The sequence below is a fragment of the Phaenicophaeus curvirostris genome, chromosome 6, assembly GCF_032191515.1.
Source record: "Phaenicophaeus curvirostris isolate KB17595 chromosome 6, BPBGC_Pcur_1.0, whole genome shotgun sequence".
Taxonomy (NCBI): domain Eukaryota; kingdom Metazoa; phylum Chordata; class Aves; order Cuculiformes; family Cuculidae; genus Phaenicophaeus; species Phaenicophaeus curvirostris.
Genome location: NC_091397.1, coordinates 2867244 through 2893873, shown reverse-complemented (window position 1 = coordinate 2893873; position 26630 = coordinate 2867244). Strand labels below are relative to the sequence as shown.

The window sequence follows — 26630 nt, the reverse complement described above, 5'->3', positions numbered from 1 at the left end:
GTGTGCTGAGTTGTATCATTAACTAAAAAGAGCATTAAGTTCTGCCACCCTGTTTTCTCAGGTCATGGCTTGACTCACAGCTGGCACACAGCTTCAGATAAGCATATAGGGAAACGCTCAGCTATTGTTTAGTTCCTCTCACTAATAATATTCTTATGCAGCAGACACTGCAATACCAGCAATATTAAAATTGCATTAACACTATTACAAGATGTGTGTCTCAACATCAGAATCACAGTAATAGAATTGCAGCACTGATCAGTTATGTTAATCCTTTTGCTTCTTGATAATCTATCAAGAACCCCTTCCGTGGCACAGTGCAGGCCTCTTCTCCCTTCTGCCCCTGTCCCACCCTCCTGCCACTCTTTTGTTATTATTATTATTATTATTTGCTGTTATTCCAGAATCCCCATGGGTTCCTCAGGTTTTTCTTTTTCGCTTCTTTCGTTTCCATGCTCCACATTGCTTTTCTCTCGTGTGCTTATGTTTGGAGGACCAAGCTCTCGCAGTGCCCTTTCAACAGCTTCTCGTTTCACAGGACTGCCTGAAGAGGTTTTTGGCAAAGTCATCTGTAACGCACACCACAAAGCAGTGCGAGCCTTGCGGGTGGAAGCCGCCAGCTCTCTAACAGCAGCTGCCAGGGCCAGGACATCTACAACAGAAAAAGGTGTTAAAGGTTAAACTGTTACACAAGACTGGCAATACTAATACATTAAAAATTTACGTGTATTTGTTCAACCCGTCACCAGTAGACAAAGTAAACTCCAGAAACATTTGACATTGTACCCTGGTACAGTTACCACTGCAATCGCAATTTCCCTTGCAAATGACAGCTATTTACAGAACATCTCACACTAACAGCAACCGTAATCCTAGAATCATTTGGGTTGGGTTGGAAGGGAACTTAAAGATCATCCAGTTCCAAGGGCAAGATCATCCCTGCCAAGGGCAGGGACACCTTCCACTGGATCAGGCTGCTCAAGGCCTATCCAACCTGGCCTTCAACACCTCCAGGGATGGGGCATCCACAACTTCTCTGAGCAACCTGTGCCAGTGTCTTACCACCCTCCTTGTGAAGAAATTTCTTCCTAATTTCTAATCTAAGTCTTACCGCTTCCAATCTAAAGCCATTCCCCCTCATCCTAGCACTACAGGCACTTCGAAAAAGTCCCTCCCCAGCTTTCTTGTAGGGCCCCTTCAGGTACTGGAAGGTCTCCCTGGGATCTCTTCTCCAGGATGAACAACCCCAACTCTTAGCCTGTCCTCATAGCAGAGGTGCTCCAGCCCTCGCATCATCTTCGTAACCCTCCTCTAGACCCATTCCAACAGTTCCATATCTTTCTTACATTGAGGATTCCAGAACTAGACACAATACTCCAGATCTCACAAGAGTTGAGTAGAGCTAGAGAATCACCTCCCTTGATCTGGTGGCCACACTTCTTTTTATGACATCCAGGATACGGTTGGCCCTCTGGGCTGTGAGCACTTATTACAGTTCTCTCGTAGTAAAAATGAGAATGCCCTGAAGTGTTTCAACTTCTAACCGCAAAACCAGAAAAGAAATCTGAAGTACTTTAAAGTTTTTTAAGAAGTGACAGGTTTAGATTTACAGACTTTTTTTTTGCTGAAGTTACAATCCTTGCTGCATATTTCAAATTTGCGTATTTTAAATGGCACCTTTAAGAAAGCTTTTAAAACTACAGATACACAAAGCAGTCACCTTTCTCATTATTATAACGTGGTGCTCCTTGTCTCTGTGGATTAGCAGCGTTAATAATCTCATCCTTGCGCCTCGCCTGTGCTATGTGAATGGCTTCTATAAGGCTCTCCAATGTAGTGGATATGTTCCCATGTACAAGGGTACCACGAAGCCTTTCCATTTTTCCTATTAATGTGAGCACCTGTCAGATACATTGAAAACACAGAAACTGATAAGTATTTATTAGTCTCCATTAAATAAGCAACCATAAAATCAAAAAGAAATGCTGGAATTACAGCCCAAGAAAGCTTACCCTGGCTTGTTCTCTTAACTGGTCGACGATCAAACGATCAACACGTGATGGGTTAGCAGGGAGTCGGGACATGGGAGTGTTATTTGAGCTAGATATGCGCTTTCCTGGGAAGTTCCTCGCAAGTTCAGCCTCCGTCTGCAGGGGAAATAAACAGCCATTGTAAATGTTGAAATTTGTACAATAATAAAATTCATATTTTTTGAGCTGTTTAGAATTGTCAAATACATTAGAAGTAGGCTTCCTGTCTTTACTTCTGACCACATTTACAGAAAAATGTTCCCAAGTATGTGTCTAGATGCGCAATTAGATGCTGTAAAAATCAGAGTAAGTCCCTAATTCAGTCCTACTTCAGTGCCCAAAGTTTACGGCCACATTCAGACCCAAAGCTGTACAACTTCTATAGAATCATAGAGGTTGGATAAAACCTCTAAGATCAAGTCCAACCACTATGCCTGCAAATCCATGTCCCGAAGTGCCACACATACAAGTTTTTTGGATGCCTCCAGGGAAAGAGACTCCACCGCTTCCCTGGGCAGCCTGTGTCAATGCTTCAACACTCAAAAGTAAAGAAATTTTTCCTAAGATCCAATGTAAAACTCTCCCCTGATGCCACTTGAGGCCATCTCCTCACATCCTAAATTATACACAAACTTTATTTTAACCAACCTTGGATGCAGACCTAGGCAAAGAAATCCTCATATAGTATCCCAGGAATTTAAACAGCAGCCTCTCACTGCATTTCAAATGCCACATATTATGTTTATTAACAAAAGAAACAAGTGGTCACACCAGCACAAGGTGCACCTGAAGTGCATCAGGATGAAGACAGGTTTTCAGAGCTGATACTGTTTTGGATAGGAACCTCATATACTTGGAGTAAAAAACACAAGCAGCTGGCTCCCTCTCATTCCTTCCCCAGTGTAGAATGGACTTGAGAGACAAGGGTTAGGTACCACACTGCAGTTCAAGGCAAAGTGAAGTCCACGTTCATAATATGCTCATTCAGACTGACAATATGGACTAAAGTCCTTTTATTGCTCTAATAACACATTTGTATTATTTAGCCTTTGTCCTCATCTAAAATGTGCTACAAGAGCTGAATGATTCTATTTGCATTCCCCTCACAAGCCTGAAAGGCATCTAGAGAAAGAACGGATAGAGAGAGGGTGTCATGAATTTGTATAATGACACCACGTATTTAAGAACCACAACTAATAAGCAATCACAGTACTAATCATAGAATGGTTTGGGTTGCAAGAGACCTTAAAGATAACCAAGTTCCAACCCCTCTGCCTTGAATAGGGACACCTCCCACTGGATCAGGTTGCACAGGGCAGTTGAAACTGAAGTTTTCAGGGGAAGAGCCAGAGTTTCCTGTAGTGAAATTGTTTCCCTCTTTCAATCACCTCAAAGACTAAGTCACAACACGATGATGGCCTAAGTCTATGGAAATAAACTCAAAAGATTCCATTTCAAGCACTACTGTGGTGACATAACACATGCTACAGTGTGTAGATGCTATCACACAGCTTTGTCCAATTGTGCAACGATCTGTCACTATTATCTTAAGTAACCACACTGCAAATTGCAATGGGATGAGAACAGACTTTACAGTCGGCTTTCAACATTGACCTTTCTTTCTTTGGATCATTTTTTTCAGCTTGTTATCTGCCAAACCCTGGTTATAATGCAGGCAAATGCAAACAGACAATTTGCAGAACTTTTTAGACTGACAGATCCCTGGAAAAGTGAGATTTCTAAAACGAGGCAGGTAAGGTCACTGTCACTGCAAACTCCAAAGCAGCTACAATGAACACAATTTCAAGCACCGAAAGGGCTGACTGATCAGACAAGACAGACCTAAGGGCAAGCCTTGTTAGGAAGACTTTCTATCTACACTCCTAAGGAATTCATGCAGGGCAAGAATATCAAAAAGGTGAGAATGTTAAAAGAAAGTCACTTCCTGTGTACATACGTACAGACGAGCCACATACACTGTTAAGCTAAACAACACAGAAGCAGAGGGCTTTGCACAGCCCTGGGACAGTTCAGGCTCTCAGAACTGTAAAAACAGCTTGTGAGAGCTTTAAGCCTACCCACTTTGGTTGGAAAAGACTGTCCACCACTAAACCATACCCCTGAGCACCTCATTTAGCCATCTTTTAAATCCCTTCAGGGATGGTCCCTGGGCAGACTGAGGACCCTCTCAAAGAAGACATTTTCCCTAATATCCGATCTAAACCTCCCCTGGTGCAATCTGAGGCCATTTCTTCCTCTCGTCCTATCACTTGTTACTTGAGAGAAGAGACCAGCACCAACCTTGCCACAACCTGCTTTCAGGCAATTGTAGACAGTGATAAGATTTCCCCTCAGTCTCCTCTTCTCTAGGCTAAACAACCCCAGGTCCCTCAGCCACCTCACAAAGCCCTTGCTCACCAGCCCCTTTATCAGCTTCGCTGCCATGCTCTGGACACGTTCAAGCACCTCAATGTCTTTCTTAGAGTGAGGGGCCCAAAACTGAACACAGGATTCAAGGTGCAGGCTCACCAATACCAAGTACAGGTGCACAATCACTTCCCCGGTCCTGCTGGCTACACCGCTTATGACAAGGTGCCAAGATGCCATTGGCTTTCTTAGCCACCTGGGCCACTGCTGGCCCACGTTCAGACGCTGTCAACCATCACCCCCAGGTCCTTCTCTGCCAGGCAGATTTCCAACCACACTTCCTCAAGCCTGGAGCGTGGCATGGGGTTGTTGCGTTCCAAGTGCAATACCTGGCACTTGGCCTCGTTGAACTTCAATGCACTGTGACCAACGGGCTGATCCAGCCTGTCCAGATCCCTCTGTAGAGCCTCCCTACCCTCATGCAGATCAACACTTTCAGCTTAATGTCATCTGCAAACTGACTGAGGGAGCACTTAATCCCCTCATCCAGATCATGGATAAAGACACTGAACAGAACTAGACCCAGCACTGAGCCCTGGGGACACCACTTATGACCAGCCTCCAACTAGATTTAACTCCATTTACCACCACTCTTTGCACCTGGTCATCCAGCCAGTTTTTCACCCAGCAAGGGTGTGCCTGCTCATGTCATTGGCAGCCAGAGAATAGTGAGAAAAGTGTTAGCAGCCCCAAGGGGAAGAAAACTGAACCTCAGAGTGGCACACAATTCAAAAGCTGTCATGCCAAACAACACGAGCGCTATATTCAAAGCGGATGTTGGAGCTGGTCTATTAGGTATTTAAAACTAACAATGCGACAATAGAATTCTTGCCTCCCCAAAACGAGAAACAGCCTGGGGAACCTACTCTCCATAAAACTGTTCCATGCAATCACTAGCTTTGGCAGGAAGTTATTGCCAGTTGTGTTTTACCTTCTTTCTTTCTTTCTCCAAAGCACTCCACTGCTCATAACATTCCTCTAGCCGGATATGAAGCTCATTAGCAGGTCCACTGCGGTTTCTTGGAGGTCTGTACTTGTTAAATGGTGTTGGAAGGGCAAAATACGGTGCAGCTATTTCCCCACAAAACAGATCATTGAGGAAGGGGTTCAAGTGGTTAAAATCATCGTAATGAAACAGATCAAAGAGTTCCGAGAAGGGAAACGGAGACTGAGGAAAGCTGAAATTACTGGCTGATGAAAACAGATGGCGATTAAATGGAGGAAAGTTGGCATTTTGTTTAAAATCAGACATTAACGGGAAAGACTGAAGAAAAGCAGGATTGACGAAATCCGACACGCTACCACCACTCTGTTCATGTTTTTTTCGGAACACATTGAACTGCTGATGGTTTGGGGCTGTATACCCAAAATGAGGAATCCAATCCTTCCTGCCCCTTCTATCATCTTTGTTACCTTTTTCTTGGGTCTGTTTTCTTGGAAATCTGTGGTATTTTTCAGGGTCCTCACTTCCAGCATTCTGTTGTGTTAACCAGTCAGATGGAAAATTAACAGGGAATTTACGGTATTGCCCCTCCTTAGCAGTCAATGAATCATGCTGTGATCGTCCAACGGGTTTCATCTGCTTCTGATTTTCTGAGACAAAATTAGAAACTCCCAAGTTATTAGAAACACCATTGGGTATTTGTAACCTTCCATCTTTCCTTGAAGGGAGGACAGGTGATATCTGTGAGTAGTAAGATGATTGTGTTATAGACTGATGGGTGGGAGAACCACCCGACATGGTGGAAACCCCTGAAGACGACTGCGGACTTGTTACCACTTGCTTTCCATACACAATATCCGATGCAGCTGCCGGACTTGCAGTTTTCCCATCCAGCCACATGTGTCCATGACACGATGAAAAGCTCCCATTTTGTATAACATTTTTTAGAGATAAATCATACCCGGAAACCTTATGAGAGTGTTCTTTAGGACTAATATGGACCTTGCAGTCATTATTATTAACAGCATCCCCCAATGTAAAGCTGTGATGACTGTTTTGAACGTGGGTTTCCTGTAGGTTTCTATTTGTCCCTCCAGAAAAATTGTTTTCTTTAGTAGGCTGCCTGAAAAAATATAGCGATGGATGAACAGACGACTGCGACTTATGAGCAGCTGTGAAGTTTTCATATCTCTTAGAAAACAAGTGGTTGTCCTGGGACACTTTATCCCAAGAACCATTAATAGGCTGATTGGAAAGACCAGGGGAATACTTACTTTGTTCTTGAACATCATTTTTTATAACTTTGCCTCTCACTCTTTCCATTTTCCAGTACTCTTTCTGAACACTTGTGCCTTCTTTCACTCCATTTGGAGAAGAAAAAGTGCTAAAATTGGAACAGATTTTTTCACATTCTCTGTTCAACCTCATGTAGTCATAACTGCACAAATGCTGGTTATAGTCTACATTTTGAAACAAAACTCCTGCTTGCTGAATTGTATTATTATTTTGCAAAGAAGAATTGTCAGGGTAGCCGTTCTTCAGGATATTATCAGTCTGAGCACAAGGGCCAGAGGGAGAAAGCCAAGACTCAATGAAATGAAGATCTTCCAAACCTCTGTGGAGCATCTCCACATCATGAGACTTCTGCAAGCATTCCCGATAGCAGTCCTGCGTGCCCATCAGGTGTGAAAAACTCCTACTTTCACCAGAATGCTTAGAGGAGAGCCCTGAGAAATCACCGTTGCTTCCAAGATCAGGTGCCCACAGAGGCGGAAACAATCTTGAAAGAGAATTCCTGTAACAAAGGTAAACAAACCTCCTGTAATTATTTAACACATTTCTTACACTGAAACAGTTCACAATTCAGGGTTACTCCCCCTGCCACATTTCCCTGTTATATTCTTGGCTAACTGCTCACAACCCTACTCCAAAATATGAGAGGGGGAAACATTCCTGCTGCAGCTGAGTAAATGCTATGTGAAATCTATCAATTCTGTTCTCTAATGTACATTCTATGTATGTTCAGAACTGCAATGTTCATTAGGATTTATTAGATATGTTAGATTTGACTGGATCCAAGCAACTCCCTATGGGTAACAATGAGATTTTTTTTTTTTCCCCTCAAATGCTGATGGAAGACTTTAGAAAACTTACATTTCTAACAGTTGCTTTTTTCTTTTTTAACTGACAAAGTAAAGAAGAATACTTCTGTGGTTCAGGGGGATTTATAAGATTTTTGTCACTTCACTACAGGAAATAATTCAAAACATGTATTGTATCTGTGGGACAAAAGGACACAGAAACCAACATGCAACATATAAGAACTTTAGAACAAGCTTACCAATCTGTAACTGGTTCTGGCTTGCTTGGCTCCTCTAAAATGCTCGACACGAGCCCAAGCATATCAGGGCCATTGCCAGAATAAGAAAGATTTATTGGTGCCCTAAAAAACAAGCAAATGCCTAAATTAAAGTCTTTTACCTACACAAAACAGGGAAATAGTAAAGCATTAAACCTTCAATTTATTATAGCAGCATCTGCTAAGTGTTCTGAACTTAAGGTATTCTCACCATCCACATACAGAAGTCTTTTCCTGCATTTGTGAATTCTATAGGCTAAATGAGTTAGACCAATTTTCTCAACTTCTTACATCACCAGACACTTCTTGAGCTGTTATGCGAAAAGACAGGAGCAGGAAAATATTTTCCTCTCTTTTCAATCAATGTAACCATTTTATAGACATTTCTTCAAATCCTGTCTCCTTCAGGGTCTAAATATGATCAGTCTTCTCAAAATCTCGAAGATTCCAGTTTATCTACTTCCATAAATCAAGAAATATCATTTTAGTCTCAAAAAAGCCCACTGAAGTTGAACCACTTTTTATTCCCCTTTTTAAAAGAAGTTGAACAAAGCTTTCTCAAACAATCCTGATAAATACCAAAAGTATTCAGTCATCACTACTTCTACACACGGCCAACTTTTGTCTTCTACTTCAGATGCAAAATGAGATCTTTACAAAGCCATCTGTAATGACACCTCCCTCTTACTCTGAAGTTAATTAAAACATAATACTGTTAACCTGTATTAACATGTTAACTTGTTCCCTCTAACCTGCATTGTCTTGCTTCAATACATTTCACTCATCATCCCATTCTCATTCAGCTGATCCGTTTCAGCATCCCTGGAGACCTCCCAGTCTTCCCTGGCGTCAGCTTATCAGAACAACTACATCATCTGCTCATGCTGCTGTGTCACTGCTCATGCTGACCGTGTAGATAACAAAGACTGTAAGACCTGGGCCAAAATGTTAAGATTGTCACCTCATTAGTTGCTTGCACAGTGAAAATTAGCCATTTCTACCTTACTAGCTTTTAAGACCTCACCACATTTTTACTTCTATCTACCTCCTACTATTTACTTCCTGAACATTCAGGTTCCTCTCTAAGGAATCTGGCCTACAGCATTTTGTTTAGGATATACATAAAGATTCCCAAAGATGTTTTATGAATGTAAAACTGTAACTGATGTTTGATAATCAGACCTTTGCTGTGTCTCTCGGATGACAAACTTCTTTTCCTTAAAGGAGGCCTATTTACTTCCAGCTTTTGCAACCAAATGGAGATCATAGGTGAAAACTTGCATTTAGAAGATGATTTAGCCTAGAGAAGACAAGGCTCCAGGTAGACCTTAGAGCAGCCTTCCAGTAATTAAAGGGGGCCTACAGGAAAGCTGGGGAGGGGGTCTTTATCAGGGAGTGCAGGGATAGGATAAGGTAGAATGCTTTTAAGGTGGAAGAGAAGAGATTTAGATTGGATATTAGGAAGAAATTTTTGACTCTGAGGGTGGTGAGGCAGTGGAACAGGTTGCCCAGAGAAGTCGTTGATGCCCCATCCCTGGGGGTGTTCAAAGCCAGGCTGGATGAGGCTTTGAGGACCCTGATCCAGTGGAAGGTGTCCTTGCCCATGGCAAGAGAGTTGAAACTGGATAGGCTTTGGCATTCCTTCCAACTCAAACCATTATGTGATACTATGAAATCTAAGACTGTAATAGAAACATTACAATTTCAATTGCTGTACACAAGCTATAAAATTAACCAATGTGAAGGGGAGAACCAATTGCTTCCGTGGGTATCCCGTAGTTTCTAGATTGCAAAATAACCATTCCCTGTCCCTCGCAATCCCTGCATCACTTATGGTTTTATAGACGTCATTCCTCTGCAGAGCTGAGTTCAAAATCAAAGAGCAGTTTTAGTCACTCTCCACTGACACGGACGACTTTAAACCCATGTCCAGCCTCGCTGCCTTTCTCTGTACCTTTAATAATTTCACTGCAGTATTAAGACTTAAGATTATTAAGACTGGATTAAGGCCAAACGTGCCTGCAATAGTCAAGACCTGGGCAGAGGGGAGTTCTCCAGGGGAATAAAAATGCTTCATGATTCAAAGCAAGAACAACCCTTTGCACTCATTCAGCATCCAAAACGGCAAAATTATCTTTTTTATGTAAAATCAAACTTGAGCGCATTATATCAAGGGCGCAATAGGAAAGTAGGCTGGCATATTTTCAAGAGCAGCTATATGCATATTTATGTTTTCAGTGGCAGAGACGTACACCACTTACACTTGACCTGCATCCGACACACACTGCATTGTTAATGTTCCAGGAAACTCTACATTACCAATTAGGATCATTATGAGCTATGGCAATGGACAATGGAAGGCACAGAAAGAGTGTTTCTTTTCCTTAAGAAGTTTTCAATTACATATGGCAGTTTCCCATTTCATTCGCTAAACGTAGCATTCTTCCCAACTTCTAAAATGCTTTTACATATAAACACACACACACCCCAACACAGATCCCCCACCATTTCCCCCACCTCTACAGAAACCACTGTGTAGCAAAGATAACTTATTAAGTTCCTAATTATCCCAGAAACTCCTCTTAAAAGATCCAGAACACTATTTATTCTGCTCTGTGACAATTCCAGTGCTCCAGAACACCACCATCAGGTTATACCAAGAATGCTCATACCGCTTCTTTGTGCAGTCTTGAAAAGCAGTTTTTGAGCCAATATCCTCCCCACACGCTGACCAGTCGCTGTACAGACGGGAAGATTCCAGCGGAGGTGGCGTACTCGTAATTGGTCCTAACAATGGGGAAAACAATTGAGTGTCCATTTCTTGTTTCTTGCTATTTACCTATGTTGAGAAGAGAAGGAAGCATTTTTACCATTAGATGTTTACATAAGTAAGCAGTAAAGGCAACAAAGCAAACCTTTACCTTCATTTTCTTTACAGGAAGATGAAACAGCTATGACAAAAGAATACAAGTTAAAACTTGTTCTCTCCCCTGCCTTAAAGTAGTCCAAATCTGACAAACGTATGCATCTTCTAAAAATAAACAATAACAGAGCTTACTTACTGTACAATAATAAGCATCTACAGATTTCACATTGTACGTGTTTGTGTGTCACATTCACAAGCTCAGAATCTTCTAGCCTAAATGACTGGAAATGCACATGTCACAGGCATACACCTCCCTTCTGAGAAAACAGAGGGAAGAGAAATTATCCCTACCCTACCCGTGAAATGACAATACATTCCAAAGAGCTCGTAGTAAGCAGGGAGGGACATTTGTAAACTTCACAGAGCAAAATGTGGATAAGAAAGTAATCTGTCTAAGTAGTGGTCCAGAAAGGACTACTATAGATAAATTATTTATTCAAAGAATAAATAACAGGAGGTCAAAGTAACAAAGGGAACGGTACCTCAGGAGGTATTTCAACTAGGAATTCCCACATCAGAACTTGTGATTAACCAAGGTTTAAGCAGAATATCAGACACCTACTTGGAGCTGGGAGGGACCTCTGGACTCACCTAGCCTAGTTCCCTGCTCAGAACAGACTCAGGCTACTTCAGAAACTTGACCAGTTCAGTTTTGAGAACCTATCACCTCCTATTCAGGAAAATTCTTCTATTATCTAACTGCTGGCCTGCTGTAAAAAAAGTATAGAAAATAATCTGGATCATCTTCTGTGTAATCTCCTATAAAGCAGCTGCACACACCGATAAGATCTTCCCATTCTCTTCTTCAGACTCTCAGCCTCTCCTCAGGCATCCCCTTCTCCAGCTCAAAATCATTTTGGAAGCCTCTGTAGGACTCACTCCTGTACCTTTTTTGGACTGGTGAGCCCCAAACTGGACCCAGTATCCAGCTGTGGTCTTTGAAGGGCAGAACAGAGGGGATTATAGCAGTGCTCACCCCTCTGGCTACACTCTTGCTGAGACAGCTCAGCACAGGGGTGGCCACCTGGGCTGCAAGCCCACATTGCCAATTAACAGCCAACTTGACCACTCAGGACCTCAATCCTTGTTGATTACCTTTTGCAAGGTTTGACTCTAGCACTAAACCCTTAAGCCTTCTTGAAAAAACTCTTTTACGATTGAGAACTGAATGAGCTGCTTTTTAACTCCCATAAGTAAAGATATTCAGTCAAAAGTGAGTACTTGCGGTTCTGAAAATAACATTTGAGAGGCTCAAAAAAACCCCTAAGACCCTAAAGCCAATAACAAAACTAAACCCCACCCATAACAACAAAATTCTGACCCCTCCAAAGCCCCAGATGTTTCTGTAGCTGCAAGAGGCTGTGGGATCAGATGCAGACTGGAGCTGCCTGTGGCATCCAGGCCTGCACTTCATACCTTCCTGAGAAGGCCAGCAACTAACAAAATTGTCCTAAGGAGAACATTTAGCAGCATCTGCTTCATCAAACTCCAGCAGCAGTTCTTAAGTGAACTGAGATTTTATAAACACAAAGCAAAACACCACAATATGTTAAAAAAAAAAATCTATTGAGGGAATTTCCTGTTCCAAGCCATATTTCATTGAAGATGGTGCCTTTTAGTTCGAGTACTTCAATCTGTCTTCCTGAAACAATTTGAATTTCTTATGTTCTTGGCAAATAAAAAGGTCAGTTGGTCAACTAAAAAATAAACTTCTTTGAAGGGGATGGGACTTGCTTCCTTATGAATACTAATACATTTTACCTTCAGCCCCCAAAAGCACATTAAGTTGCCACCACACTGTTAATACAAGGACAGCAAAGCCTGGCAGAACACAAATAAACTGCAGAGTAAATTACTCACAGTTCAAATATATTTACAGATAACTAAGATTACTTCTGAGGTGTTGAGACAACCTGGAGGGTTTTAACAATCCCCACCCGTCGCTTGGATGTGTTGGTCATAAAGGTTTTCAACAAGGAGCAACAGATTAAAGGTGATGTTGCACATGTCACGCCTCAAGCAACACCCTCCTGTTAAGCAGGTTTGTCCTTCTTTCCAAGCCTCTCATTACAGAGAGAGACAGAAGGGTGCAGTGCTAAAAAGTTAAGGAACAGGAATTTGCAGAGCTGCTGCTGGCAGATGTTCTGTGTGTACAACCTGGCAGCGGGAAGAGTTCAGAAGGTACTGCAGAAACAAGCGTAGTTAGCTTACTCCAAGAGCCTGATGTGCTGCACTCTGGATACCCAGCTGCTGAGGATGGAGAGTAAGAATTTTTTAAGGACTATGAGGATAAAATTAACTTCTGTCACACCTTTCATTATAAATACAGCTGGAATAAGTACAAAAAGCCAGCTAAAAAAATCCCAAACATAATAAATTAAAATAAATATAATAATGTACTTATTAAATTCCTGAAAAGGCTAAAAAACACCACATGAAAGGAAGAAATGATGCTACAGTGACAACTCAGTCCTCCTACTTGATACAAGAAGTAGTTACTACTGCAAAGAGGGGAATATTCTGATTTAAGTTAAAACAGAATCAGTTTCCTAACTTCGGTTAGGTCTCATTTAGGTAACTATTTTTTTTGTATATTAGACAGAATGTCCCACTAATATCATTCTGTTTTTTCAAACACTTTTTCCAGATGCTGTTCTCTTGAGAAATGATAACGGCTTGTGATAAGTATGATATGTGCTGAACAGATGTGTCTTCTTCCGTAATCATCTTGGATTATAGTTTTTCTCTATCTAAAAATACAAAGTCAGACAGAGAACTAGTACTGTCCCAATTATCAGAGATGTGGCCATTGTGAAGTTCATAACGCTAAAATTAGTCCTTGGAAAGCAATAGAATATGCATAAGACTTCTGGGAAATGTTATACACATGCACATAGGTGGGAAATATATTCTGTAACCAGCTCTTGCCTTGTAATGCATGATTAATGGAATCATTCCTCCCTACATCCAGCACTGTAATAAAGGATGCTTCGTTTCTAAAACGAGTCTCAGTTTATTTGCCAGCTTTTTCCATATCACACCTAAAAATATTTAGACCAATCCACCAAACCCCCATTTTATCATTTCTGAGGTAAAAATTGCATTGTCTCTAGGATCTATATTGCCAGTTGCGAGACTGGTGCTTCCTATTGGTGAAATACCTCTCAGACCATGAATACACCAACAGAAATCGTCAAGTTGAAGGGAAATATACACTGAGTACAGCTCTATACAATCAGTCTGCCTAGAGCCACTTTAAAAGTTTTTTATAGCTAAAGCTTTCTAGAAGTTATTTATATCTACATAAACTAAAAGAACAAAACTTCAGTGTTGACTATTTCACTCTCTCATGCCCCGTCCTTTTAGGGGAGAAAATGCCAAGGTAATTTTTCTCCCTCTCATCTTTTCTCACAAGGCAGAACAGCTTACGACAAATCCTCAGCCAGAATTTGGCTTAGTGAAAGCTGTCACAGACTCTGAAGATGTCCCTTCATAGGCCTTCTCTAAAAAGGTAGTAAAGAAATACCACCTTCCAAGCGCACTACAACCATAAGCAGGACAGAACAACCCTACAGTGATATTTTTTAACATTAAGGAAGTTTTTAAGGCTTATCAGTTGCTATAAACTTGTTCTATGCATCCAAACAAAACATAGAATGGATTGGGTTCAAAGAGACCTTAAAGCCCATCCAGTTCAAACCCTCTGCCTTGGGCAGGGACACCTCCCACCAGACCAGGCTGCTCAAGGTCCCATCCAACCTGGCCTTAAACACTTCCAAGGAGGGGGCACCCACAACCTCCCTACGCAACCTGTGCCTCTGCCTCAACACTGTCATTGTGAATTTCTTCCTAACATCTACTTTAAATCTTGCCCATTCCAATTTAAAGACATTTCTTCTGGTCCTATCACTCCATGCACTTTGAAAAAGTCCCTCCCCAGTTTTCTCATAGGCCTCCTCCAGGTGCTGGAAGGTCTCTATAAGGTCTCCCTGAAGCCTTCTTTTCTCCAGGATGAAGAAGCCCAGCACAGCCTGTCCTCATATTATAGGGCTCCAGCCCTCACGTTATCTTGTGGCCTCCTTTGGACCCATTCCAACAGTTCTATACCCTTCCTGTGCTGGGGATTCCAGAACTGGACACAGGACTCCAGGTAAATAACAGAATTAGAGGTACTATAGTGCTGCAAAGGCTAAACACACAATCTGTAACATTCCATACAAACACCATCAATTATTCTATGATTCTATTCAAGAAGAGACAAGAACTTCCTGGCCCAAAGCATAAATGGCATGCAAGTGCCACGTGATACAGGTGAACTCTTACCCTGCAGAAGAGGAGGAGGGTCGTATTTAAATTAATCTGCTACAAATGGCTTTGAAACCACACACAGTATCATCTAGGAAAGCAGTAGCTGACCATGGCCAAAGGTTTAGCAACAGTTTAGCAGTATCAACAAGCCCCTGCGAACACCTGGGCCCTGGTCTAGTTCAGTCTACAAAGTAGCCACACAGATAAATCCTGCTCCTTCGCTACAGTATAAAATATTTTAGATTAAAAATAGCATCTGTAACTAATGGGTTTATCTTTTATTTTCAGAGCCATTAATCACTGCTAATGTGAGCTGTACAGGACAATGTGACTAAAGATCAGCAGCAGAGGTACTTCACGTACCCTAGATACAGCCTCCTCACCCAGCCATGCCAAAACTCTGGAGTCTGTTAGTAGCTCATCTGTGAAGCACAATGAGAATTTCTTGGTTATTCTATTTAATGAAGTAGAATGACAATTACAGTAAAAAAGGAAAGGGATAAAACAGCCTGTCGTCTCCTACAGGACCTCCATAGCTGCCTTTGCAAAGAAAGGACTGCCAGCAGAGGCAAGTTCCACTTAGAATTCCAACCACAAAAAATTGACAAATGAAATGCTGCCTCAAAAAAACTATACCACAACTCTTTCAATCCTCAGCAGGGCTTTTACTTCATTACTTCCACCCTGCAAATCATGGGAAAGCCTCTGCTCTCACTAAATTACCTCTCACACAACACAACAACAAAACCAAACAACTTGCCACAATTAAATCCTAGCTACCTTATCTTGATAGATATATTTTCAAAGTGTAATAAGACACAGATTCTGTTCTTTCCTGTAAAATGAAATATGCACCTACCAAACTCTCTCCCTGCACAAAAAGTGAACACACTTTTCCAAGACATCTAACACTTATGAGAGTCACATCTTATCTTCAAACGCAAGCAGAGTGGTTCCAACGTCTGCAAGAAGCTCATTACAACCGAGGAGTAAGTAAACGGGAGCATTTATGAAAACCTTTCACTATTTCCAAAAGCCTCATACAGTCCTCTGTATTTAGAAGCTCTTCCATTTTCTTGTGAGGAAAAAATAAACAAGTAGAAGTCATCAGTACAAGGTTAATATTTCAACTATAAATATATATGAAACTAAACAGTATCAAAGCTGCTAGGCACTGATATTGTTATGGTATCTGTGGCACGAGTCCCATGCTCCACTACATACCAACTCACTTTTTGCTGCCTGGCTCCTTTGTGCTCCTGCTTGGCCGAGGCTGCATGCCAAGGATTTGCTGTTATTACGTAGATGTTCTACTGCTCCAGCAGCAAGGGCAAAGACCTTGAGGGAGACTGTTACTCCCTCCTCTCCCTGCTGTCCTCCCATTTCCCAGTCAAGTGCCAAGCCAGCCCAGCTGCCAGGCATGCAGAGGCAGATGAAAACTAAAGATTTCAGTAAAGGATTTTAACAGTAAATTGTGTTGGGAATAGAGAATCCTGCATGGCAGAGACCTCAGAGTCCTTGGAGTCAAGGCTGCTACTCAGAGCAGGCTGCTCAGGCCCTCATGCAGTCAGGCCGTGAGCACTGCCAAGGACAAGCAGAAGAGCCAGTGTGCCCCAAATGTACACACAATTGCTCTGGTATCTTCACACACAGATACCAGACAACCTTCCTTCAGAGAGAGGCTTCTGCCTCACCACTGCTGCTCGAGATGGGCCACCAGGAGGCAGAGATCTATGATCTTCTGAGAATCTTGTGTTCAAAGATTTTGCAGCACTGTGAATACAGCTGAAGACTCAAGCATTATTTATTTCTCATTATTGGAAATGTTTTGATTCTTGTGCTGCCAGCCATGTACTGGAAAGAGTTCAAGGCAGTAAGAGCCCATTCTGAGATGGTAACAGCTGCTGGTGGAGCAGCAAAGGCCCCTCAAGCAGACTGGAGGGAGTTCTAGGGACTTCCAGAGACCACTACATTATGCCAACTGCAGAAAACATTTGCAGTGACTTTACATATAACTGAGGTACCTTGCTGAACTATAGCATTAGAGAATCAGGCAACGGTTTTGGTTGGAAGCACTTCAAAGATCATCCAGTTCTACTGCCGTAGGCAGGGACATCTTCCACCGGATCAAATTGCTCAAAGCCCCATCCAACCTGGCCTTGAACACCTCCAGGGAAGGGGCACCCATGACTTCTCTGGGCAAGCTGTGCCAAGGTCTCACCACCCTCACAGGAAAAAACATCTTCACAATAACTCAACTAAAGGTCCTTCCCTGATAAAGAGCTCCTCCCCAGCTTTACTGTAGGCCCCCTTTCAGTACTGGAAGGCTCTTATAAGGTCTCCCCGGAGCCTTGTTTTCTCTAGGCTGAACAACTCCAATTCTCTCAGCCTGTCCCCTCTTAGGGGAGGTGCTCCAGCCCTCTAATCAATTTTGTGGCCCACCCCCGGACTTGCTCTACCAGATCCCTGTCCTCCCTGTGCTGATATAGACTGGCTTTACTCTCATCCTCTCAGAGGCGAGAACAGTCTATGGCTTACATCAGACTTACAAGTCTCTGGAAGTATATATTACAATCTTAAAATGATGTAATAAGAGCTAAATATTGGCCTCATTATATAATCAGAAGGAATTTCTTGTATCAACAAAGTCCCATGTGACAGAAAGTTCTTGGTTTGCCAAAAAGCATTCGAGTTAAATTAGGAAAAAGCCTTTTTACAGTCAGTTATCCAAAACCTGCAGAAACCGACAGAGCACTGCTCACACATGCTTTTTATAAACATCTATCATAAAAACAGTAAATAACAGTTCTGCATAGTTTTATTACTTCTCTATAGAATGTACTGTTCTCCAATTTCTTGGCAGGATAAATATTTCCTGTTCATTTTATCTGAAAAAAGCATTGTTTAGGTTTTTGACTTAAGACTTCTAATAACTCCTACCTACAGCCATCTCGATCCATAGCACATTGAAACCAGTTAACATATTCAGGATGTATGGCTAGTAATTCTCCAAAACTTGTGGGTAAAAAGAAATAAGTTAGAATTCTATAAATTGCCTTCTTGGGTTATCTACACCACCAGAAGCAAACAAGTGACAGGAATAGGTCAAACAATAAAAGGTCAAAAACTAAAACCAAAGGAGAAAAATAGATCAGTTATTCAGATGTCTCAAAATATCAGGGACAAAAGCATAAAAATGGCAGATTACTGGAGAGTTCCTTCTGCATCCCAATTTCCTATAATCTAAAAGGCTTGCTGGAGCAACAAAGAGAAATGTTCCTCTTCAGCAAAGAAACTTTTTCCTGCGAAAAAGGAATCCAGTCTGTCAGACCCTTCTTAGACGGCCGGATCAAAATGATATAAAAAGCACTACTTAAGGCAGAGCAGGGGGAGAGGTAGATTTATGAGGCACTTCTTTAATAAATGGGTTCTACAGCCCAATTACCATTAATATGGGCTACTGGGCCATTTTGTTTGCTTGTTCTAAACATTAGCATCAAGATACATTCATTTCATATAATTAAATATTTTTTTGTCCATGGTAACCTCTAGCAATGGTTCAGAAGATTTTGTGGCAAGTCCCACAAGTGCCCTTGACAAGAAAAACTCCAAGGTAGACTACATGAGGAACTGCTGACTTCCACAAACAGAGAATTACTCTCCTGTACCAACACAAATAGTGAAAGCTGCTTCATCTGTAAGTTAACATACTCTTCAGGTGTTGACTTTTTTGTTACATGGTTACTTAAAAGATCTAGTTAGAAAGAAACAACACATCATACAGGTAGTTATTTCTGTTTACCTAAGCAAACTCCCTCTTTGGACTCACCTGTGACTTGTAATGACCAGGGGTGGCACTTTGTTTGACCATGTCCTTATTATCACTATACAAGTTCTCTTCTCTGAAGGATGCAGCATTGCCGTGCAAGCAGAAATTTAGATTCCTATGGACAGACTTAGCCTATTTAAAAAACAATTAAAAGGGGAAATAGAAAAAGGCAGTAATTACCGAGTCTGTCAAAGTTGTACTTATTATGCATGAAACTCATTTCTAGCTCCCCCTCGCTGCTCCTCCCACCGCCTCTCCACTTCCACCTCCGTCTCACACATTCACAGAACAGTGATGACATTGCTTTACTGCTGTGAGATTCCACATGACAGAACAGCTCAGCAGATACAAGAGTGGCTGACAACAGGTCACATGGAGTCCCAGAGCGGGTAAGCCAGCTGTGCCGTGCGGCACTTCGGATCACGCAGGCAGGGGAACTCAGCCTAGTAAGATCCCTCTCTCTGGCTTTATCCTGTCACATAGACAGATACATCACACAGGAACACATGCACCATGCCAGGAGCTAAGCTCCCTCCATGATCCTGCTCACAGGCACACATCTGCCGCAGAACCGAACATCCATCGCCACCACGATAGGAAAAAACAGTCCTCAAGTACCTGGGACTGCACCACTTAAGGGCTCCACTCCCTCTTGAAACCCAGAGCTTCTTTCTGCCAATGACAGAGGCAAGGTTGGCTCCTGCTACACGCTGCTATCCAAAACGAGGAGTAATAAAAGCATGTACCCATGATCCCCCTCCTGAAAAGCAGATTATCGGGTCCCTGCTGAACTACTGCCATGCCTGCAGTCTGCACATGTGCCCTTTCTCCAGCTTCATCCATTTGCATTACACGACACAGCAAAACAACATCCCAGATTAGCAAGACAATGTAGTATGTGAATATAAGGCTTCAACTTCACTGACAAAAAAGTTTTCATTGTTTCCACCAATTAATGGGGAAGAGCTGCTTTTATAACTAATATGAATCAAGATAAAGTGTGCAACAGTCATATAATAATAAACTGAACAAAGCACCTGCTCCTCTAATAAAGTAACAAAATTATGTCAGACAATACCCACATCCAGCTGTGGCCGATCCACTCTGACCTGTTGAAGAGTAGAATTAAGGATTTGCCTAATCTGAGTTCTGCTACAATGATTTGTTCAACCCACAAGCAAGTCCTTGCTCTTCGCTTTTCCAAGGACCTGCTGGAAACAGGCTAAGAGCTGGATGCATTAAGTAACACGTTCTCAATAGCTACTTTTGTCAGGCTTCCTATTATGTTTCCATCACTATGCTGCATAGAAACACGCTCAGACCAAAAGGAAAGTCTGCATCCAGGAATGGGTTACAGAACAGCATGGTGAACCATCTACATGGATATTTTGATGTTTCTGGGATGCACTGACTGAGCTCACTGTTTTTGTGCCAATCACCTTGAGTGCCTGTACAACACACCAGCTGTATTGCAAAGGAAGAGCTGCAGTATGACAACCCGCGATGCTACAGAGCTCTGCGGCCCACACAGATGGGAAGATCAGGCTTTTATTTAAGCTAAGATCATGGGCTCTGTACCAAAATGACTCAGGTGTGCACAGCTGCTTCCAGGTGCTAATTTTATTACACATGGCTTCATCTCAGAAAAGATGACTACCCATCTCTCTAACCACCTACGATGATTTGTTCAGTCAGTGTGTGTCTAAGCCGCTAACCTCAACCGATCTTTAAACTATTTGTGTTTTATTAGCTGCTCTTCTGTCAAAGCAGACTTAGTGATACACATTAATGATCTGGCTAATAGCTATCCCTGGGACACGTTATAACTATCTGCAACTTTAAAAGCGTGTTTCAGAAAGCATTAGGCAATATTTGAAACGCTGAATGACAATCCATTTAGATCTCAAAACAGGAACTACTTCAAATCACAGGAAACTTTCACAGTATTGCAGGTGCTGCATTAGTCTCCACAACCTAAGAGTCCAACCAAGGCTTAACATTTACCCAGCTGTTCAAAAAAAGGAGAAAGTGCTACCTCTGCACTCCAATCATTGCTCTCTTTGCCAGAAAAAATGGATTTTCAATGGTAGCATTCTGTGACTGCCACTTCACTTTTATGAGCTGATATAAACACATGCTTATTGTGCAACTGGTAAATAATTAATTCCAAGAAAAGCCTTTTGCGATATCTTCAGGATATGAGGGTGCTACATTTGAGCTTTGGGAGAAGCCAATGCTTTAGTTAAAGTAGTGCTGTCCACTTGCATTGAGTTACATTGACAAAAAGAAAAGGTTCACATTGAGTACTTCCACATCAGGTCCTGGATTTCCAAACAGTTGACTCACCACCCCTGGAGGGATATAAAAGACTCATAGATGAGGTGCTCAGGGATACAGCTTAGCAGTGGGCACATACAATTGGATTTAATGACCTCAAAGGTCTTTTCCAACCAAGCAATTCTATGGGGAACAAATCACACCAAACATGAAGTCATGCAGAAGCCTTTCCCTCCATGAGAACACTGATCTGGATCACTCCTCCGTGAAGCTGTCAACTTCTGCAGCACTTAGAGAAACCCATTATCACCAAGACATCCATCCACCTCTCCCCCAGCTTCATAGAATTTGACGGATGGTTCCAAGCTTACTGGACAAATGATAGAGTCCTCAAGAACATAACATTCAATATCCCAAAAAAGCAATCCTCCAGACTTTCTTCAGAGTGAAACATCCACTCACCTTCCCATCAACGCTTAAAACTAACACTAGAAACTTAAATAAAACCTGTAAACAATGAGCCCTCTTCTCAGAACGTGAATAGTCACCCTACTAATTTGAATGCCTTCCGCTCCTACATATCTTGTCCCTTGAAGACAGGGATAATGTTTTCCCCATATGCATATGTACGGACACATACACACTTCCCACAATCTTCTTGCACTGATCAAACAAAACAGACGTCATCATAAACATGAAACTTAACTTTGAGATTATTCCTCATTGATTAATGGGAACGTAGCTACTCCACCTGCTTTCCAAAGGAATACAAATAGCAGATTCAGGTGGATTTATACTGCACTACCAGAGAGGTGCCGTGTGCAGGTGTACACACACTGACACCATCGTGGAGGAGCGTCTATGTCATAGGTTTTGCAGTTCTGCATGCTTTAGTATTTCCAAACCTCCAGAAAAACAGGCAATTTGAAATGTTACCTTGCTATTGTAGGGAGAGCGTGAGGAAAGCCTAAACTTCCATTTTTACTACCCAAGAGTTTACAAGCTCCAGAATCCAGTTACATGGAAAAACTGCTGTTAAGGCTAAAGACCCACACATCTCTTTAAAACATGTTTTGATCTTCTTTTATGCTTAGGACTATCTGCTTTACAAAGCTACATGGCAGAAAGTTAGTTGGAGAAGAGATTCCAAACTGCTCCTCAGTCCCACCTTTATGAAGTGTTTCCTTTGAAACATTTCACCAGGACCTCTGTGAGGTACCTCCTCCTGAGCCAAAATACCCAAACACACAGAACATATTTGCAACATTTACATTAAAACTTAGAATGCCCATGAAAAGAAATTAAGCAGAGTAAGCACTTTGGTAACTATGTGATACTGTGGTTATGTATGTGCAATTATCGTAACTTCAGCCTTCCTAAAGTCAATAATTTCAAGAATTCAAATCTGTAAACTCCCCAGTTACTGCAATTCTTGCTCTATTAATCTAAAAAAAAAAAAAAAGCAATAATTTGCCAGTAAGTAGCTTAGAAACAGAATTCATTTAAAAAATTCATACAGTTCATTAAAACAAAAAAAAAAGATTGCTGATATTGTTTTTAATGATACATTTTTATAGATCTACACACTCTAACTGTGGTCCAAAGCTATAAGTCCCTTGAATGCTAGAGTCTTACTATTCCCAAGTACTTTCGCATGCAAAAATGACCGAAGTCTCCTGCCCTCACTCTAGAGTTTGACGGTGTTTTTCCTTTACAGGAGCCATAAGACTCTAATCTCCAATTCAAAAGGTAAATATACCCTTCATAAGGCATTGAAGCGAAGCTGCCGGTTGCAAGAGCAGCAAACACAACTCAGTTGAAGCATTGTTACCTAAAAGTTCAAATTCAGGACTTCTAAGAAAAAGAAAGGGGGCAACACACAGCTGCTTCAGTGCACCTATCGTGAAATGGCCTCTTCAAAATATCTAGTCAGCGTTTAAGTATATGAGTAACATCCATATTCAACGCAGGCTCCACGGAAATAAAAGGGAACTTAATACCACCTACCTCTATATATTCCCCTTCCCTTGTAACTCCTACCATGTATCACACTTATCTCCAGGCAGAGCAGGGAAACACCAGGGACTATTAAACAAACAGCTACCAACTTTAACTGAGCTTCCGCTCAATTCAGAGTCAACTAATCCAAAGGCCATTTAAGTGCACAAGTTGTAGAAAACAACCTTTCAAACATATGGTGCTGTAAAACAAGATTATTGGTATCAATATACCCTCAGCATAAACCTTTAAAAATACAGAATTCCAACTGAAGATATAAAGTATTTTTCCAGTTCCATTTGGGCAGATGGACTACCCCACACAATTTAAACTCCACTAAAACATAACATCTTTCCAAGCATATTTATAAACAAACAAAAATGCTGACATTATCCATTACTGAACGTGTAAAAACAACCTTTTTGAAGTTATGAACCAGCATATGTGCCCAAATAAATAAAAATTTTTTAATCAGCTGCACAAGGATCTGTACACACTGTATATCATTATATAGAGACCTGTACCTTAATTTCATTAGACTAGCAAGACTAGATATAAAGCTGCTTTTCCCACTTGACCAGATCCTTGCTTTGCAAAATTCAAGTACTAAGCAGATGTCTTCAAGATTGCAGACTTGATCAAACACCATCACGATGCCTTTTAACAGATACAGCCTGTTTCTAAAGATAAACGAAAGGGGATCTATAACCTGCTTGAGAAGTTATTTCATTTCTCAGCAAAACAACAACAGCAAGTATTCCCAAGTTTCTCATCTACTTCTTAGGTCTCTCCTTACTATCCCTATTAGAAGACTGGTGATCAACATAAAGAGGCATTTGTGTTTGGAGAACTGTTTGCCAGGCACTCACTTGAAAGGCTGGGTGCTATCAGGTGAATAAATCATTACACTTACTTTTGAAGTACAGCACTTCAGAACCTAAGCAAATATTACACTGCAGAAATCACTGCTTGATTGTTTTCCAGCTTTCTGAAGCATCAGTATTACTCCAGACACCTAACGTCTCTCCCGAAGAACAAAACCCCCATAAACCTCATCGTGCTGTGAGAATCAACTTCCACCGAGACAAACCTGCACAGAAGTTATCACCAGCCATTCCCTGAACACAATCCTCCCACCGACACAGGCCACTGGGGAAGCACAGGCACTCAAATATGCCAGTTGTACACACCAGAGCACTGCAGCAGCAGCTGAGCCCCGTACTTTCAAGTCCAGTGGCGTAGCCTGCACTGTGTTGAACCAGCGCTGCTGCTGCACCTCATTTACTTCCCTAACATCGCTGCCATGGGACACACGCTACACACCTCAGTTACTATACGCACACAGAAACTGTTGCCAGGCTGTGGATAGCGTCTCTCCTCCACCCCTTGAAGCTGCAGGACAAAAAGAGCAAAAAGAAGCAAGCAGATTTCAGGCTGTGGGCAAGGAGCTGGCCCCTCGAGAGAAACTAGCAGCACTGGCATTAAGCAATTACTCCACACAGCTATTCCTAAACGGAGAAGTCTAAGCTGTACCAACACTACGAGAAACAGCACAGATTGCTTGCCCTTAAATATCACCTCATGTTCTCTTCAGACACGCACGTCTACAAATTCTTCTGCAGCCACTGAAATCCTCCCCAAATAAGCAAAGACTTCACACTCCAAAGGCCCTGCTCCAGAAGCGAAAGAAACACCAAGCTTACATTTTTAGTCTTCTTGCTTTACAACCAGCCTCAGCCATGTAATGTCTGATGTCACTGGAGTACCAGTATGTGGAAGTACTATGGGAATTGTAGTCTTTCCTCTATTGTGCAATAGCTACACCGTACGGGATCCAGGACTGCAACTGAGAGCCTTAGGAACTCTCTCCTTCACACACAGGCTTACAGGGACTGCCTGAGGAATACAGCTGAACTCCTCTTTTTTTAGCCAGGAAATGCTTCTCAGATAGGAAAGCAAAGTGCGGGTGTTCTGAAATGCACCTTCTCCTCCTTCCCACACTAGAAGCAATTTCTAAGCAATTATTCTCAGGTGGTCACATCCTTCCAAAACAATTTAATCTGTAATCACAGGAAACACAATCCAGTAGGAAATTTTAACTGCAATGGGGTATAACAACCTTGTATTTAATAGTCTAAGAGGCTTTATGACAAGCTTGTAATCTCTTGTACTTCCAGGGGTTTGGTATCTTAACATGAAACGATAATTCCCTGGAATGAAGAGCTTTTGGCAGCAGTCATGACGCATCTGCCACTTCTGTTTCTACCTCCCATTTCATTTTGCCCATCTAAGTAACTACAGAAGACTTGCACGGTGGGCAAGTCAAGCCCTCTGCTTCCTGTAAGAAGAATTAAAAATAGAGAGTTATTTCAGTTAAAAGCTGTCTTTCATGCTCAAGTGTTGCACTGATTGACCTTCTCCCCACTGTCAAACACTTCATTGACAGTTTCATTTTATCACCTTTTACACATTATTCCTTAATAAAGTCACTGTTTTCCCACAACTCTTAACTTAGACAACAAACCCCAATCCCACCTCACATCACCATATTTCCAATGCTACCAGAACAATGAAGAAATACAACTTAAGCAAATTAAGAAATGAAGAGACAATGGAACAGAGCCATTTTCATATTTTTTGAAGAAAAAAGGTATAATATAACACAGTTGGTTGCTGGGAGGTGCAGTCCATCAACAGCCTACTCATCTTACAAACCCTCCACGCCAGGATAAAAGAGAGCACAGAGAGGCCTAACAAGTTTCAACTAAATTTTTCAAACTAAACCTCAAGCTGCCCATCAAGACACACTTAAGTCATCGGACTTAAGCCTAAAAATACCTTGTTCACCCTGAACAATAAGATGGCCCCAAAATCCATCTTACAAAATATGAGAAACCTCCTATGACACCTAGAAGTGTTACAGTAGAAATCAGAAAACTTAAGTTCTTTAGTTACTTAATGCAGGCAGAATACAGACAAAAGATCCTAAAAGGGAAGAGGGGAAAACACCCTAATGACTTCTGTGATTCTGTGACTTGCTCTGAAATTGTCTTCTGTTCCCAAGGCTTTTACACTAAGTTACAGTAACAGCGCCTTGTTCTGTTAAGTCCTTCCCTCACTGCAGCATTGCTAAAATACACTGCAGAGTTCCACAAAGTATGGAACCTTCCCCAAATATTAAGTGTATTCCAGCTTTTCTGACCCAGCAGTAAAACAAAATGAGGCCACCCCTCCCTAAAAACCTCAGCCTTTGTTTACATTACTGCTATTTTCCCTCTGGTTTCTCTCCACAAAGCTTTAACTGCATTGAGACACAGCAGCTGTTCTCCTCCAGCTCCTACAACAGTCTGCACAACGATAATACATATAAAAATTATGTAGGAAGCTTTTAGATCTATTTCCACACTCAAGTTTTTGGAATAGCATTATGGCAGCACTATACTAGAGTACATGCAGTAATTTTATTGATGCAAGTAGCGCTTGGATCCATGTACAAGACGGGTTCTTTTTGGCTGCCTTAAATTATGGTTGAG

The 26630-nt window shown here is 41.7% G+C and overlaps 2 protein-coding genes across 3 annotated transcripts in view; one reads left to right on the top strand and one right to left on the bottom strand.

The window, feature by feature from the left end:
* The window catches only part of C6H1orf35 (chromosome 6 C1orf35 homolog), a 404048-nt gene that overhangs the window by 286068 nt on the left and 91350 nt on the right, over positions 1-26630 (top strand). The gene's annotated exons all lie outside the window — the stretch shown is intronic.
* LOC138721751 (meiosis-specific coiled-coil domain-containing protein MEIOC-like) lies at positions 390-24855 on the bottom strand. Of its 2 annotated transcripts, XM_069859154.1 has the most exons (8): positions 24801-24855; positions 18823-18954; positions 10432-10598; positions 7742-7843; positions 5389-7195; positions 2013-2147; positions 1721-1901; positions 390-652 (listed from the first exon to the last, which is right to left on the bottom strand). In XM_069859154.1, exons 2-8 carry the CDS (start codon positions 18862-18864, stop codon positions 396-398), a joined length of 2691 nt encoding a protein of 896 aa, XP_069715255.1. In that variant the 5' UTR covers positions 18865-18954; positions 24801-24855; the 3' UTR covers positions 390-395. The 2 variants fall into 2 exon arrangements, with proteins under 2 accessions (XP_069715255.1, XP_069715256.1); XM_069859155.1 differs by lacking the exon at positions 390-652 and having other exon boundaries at positions 1790-1928.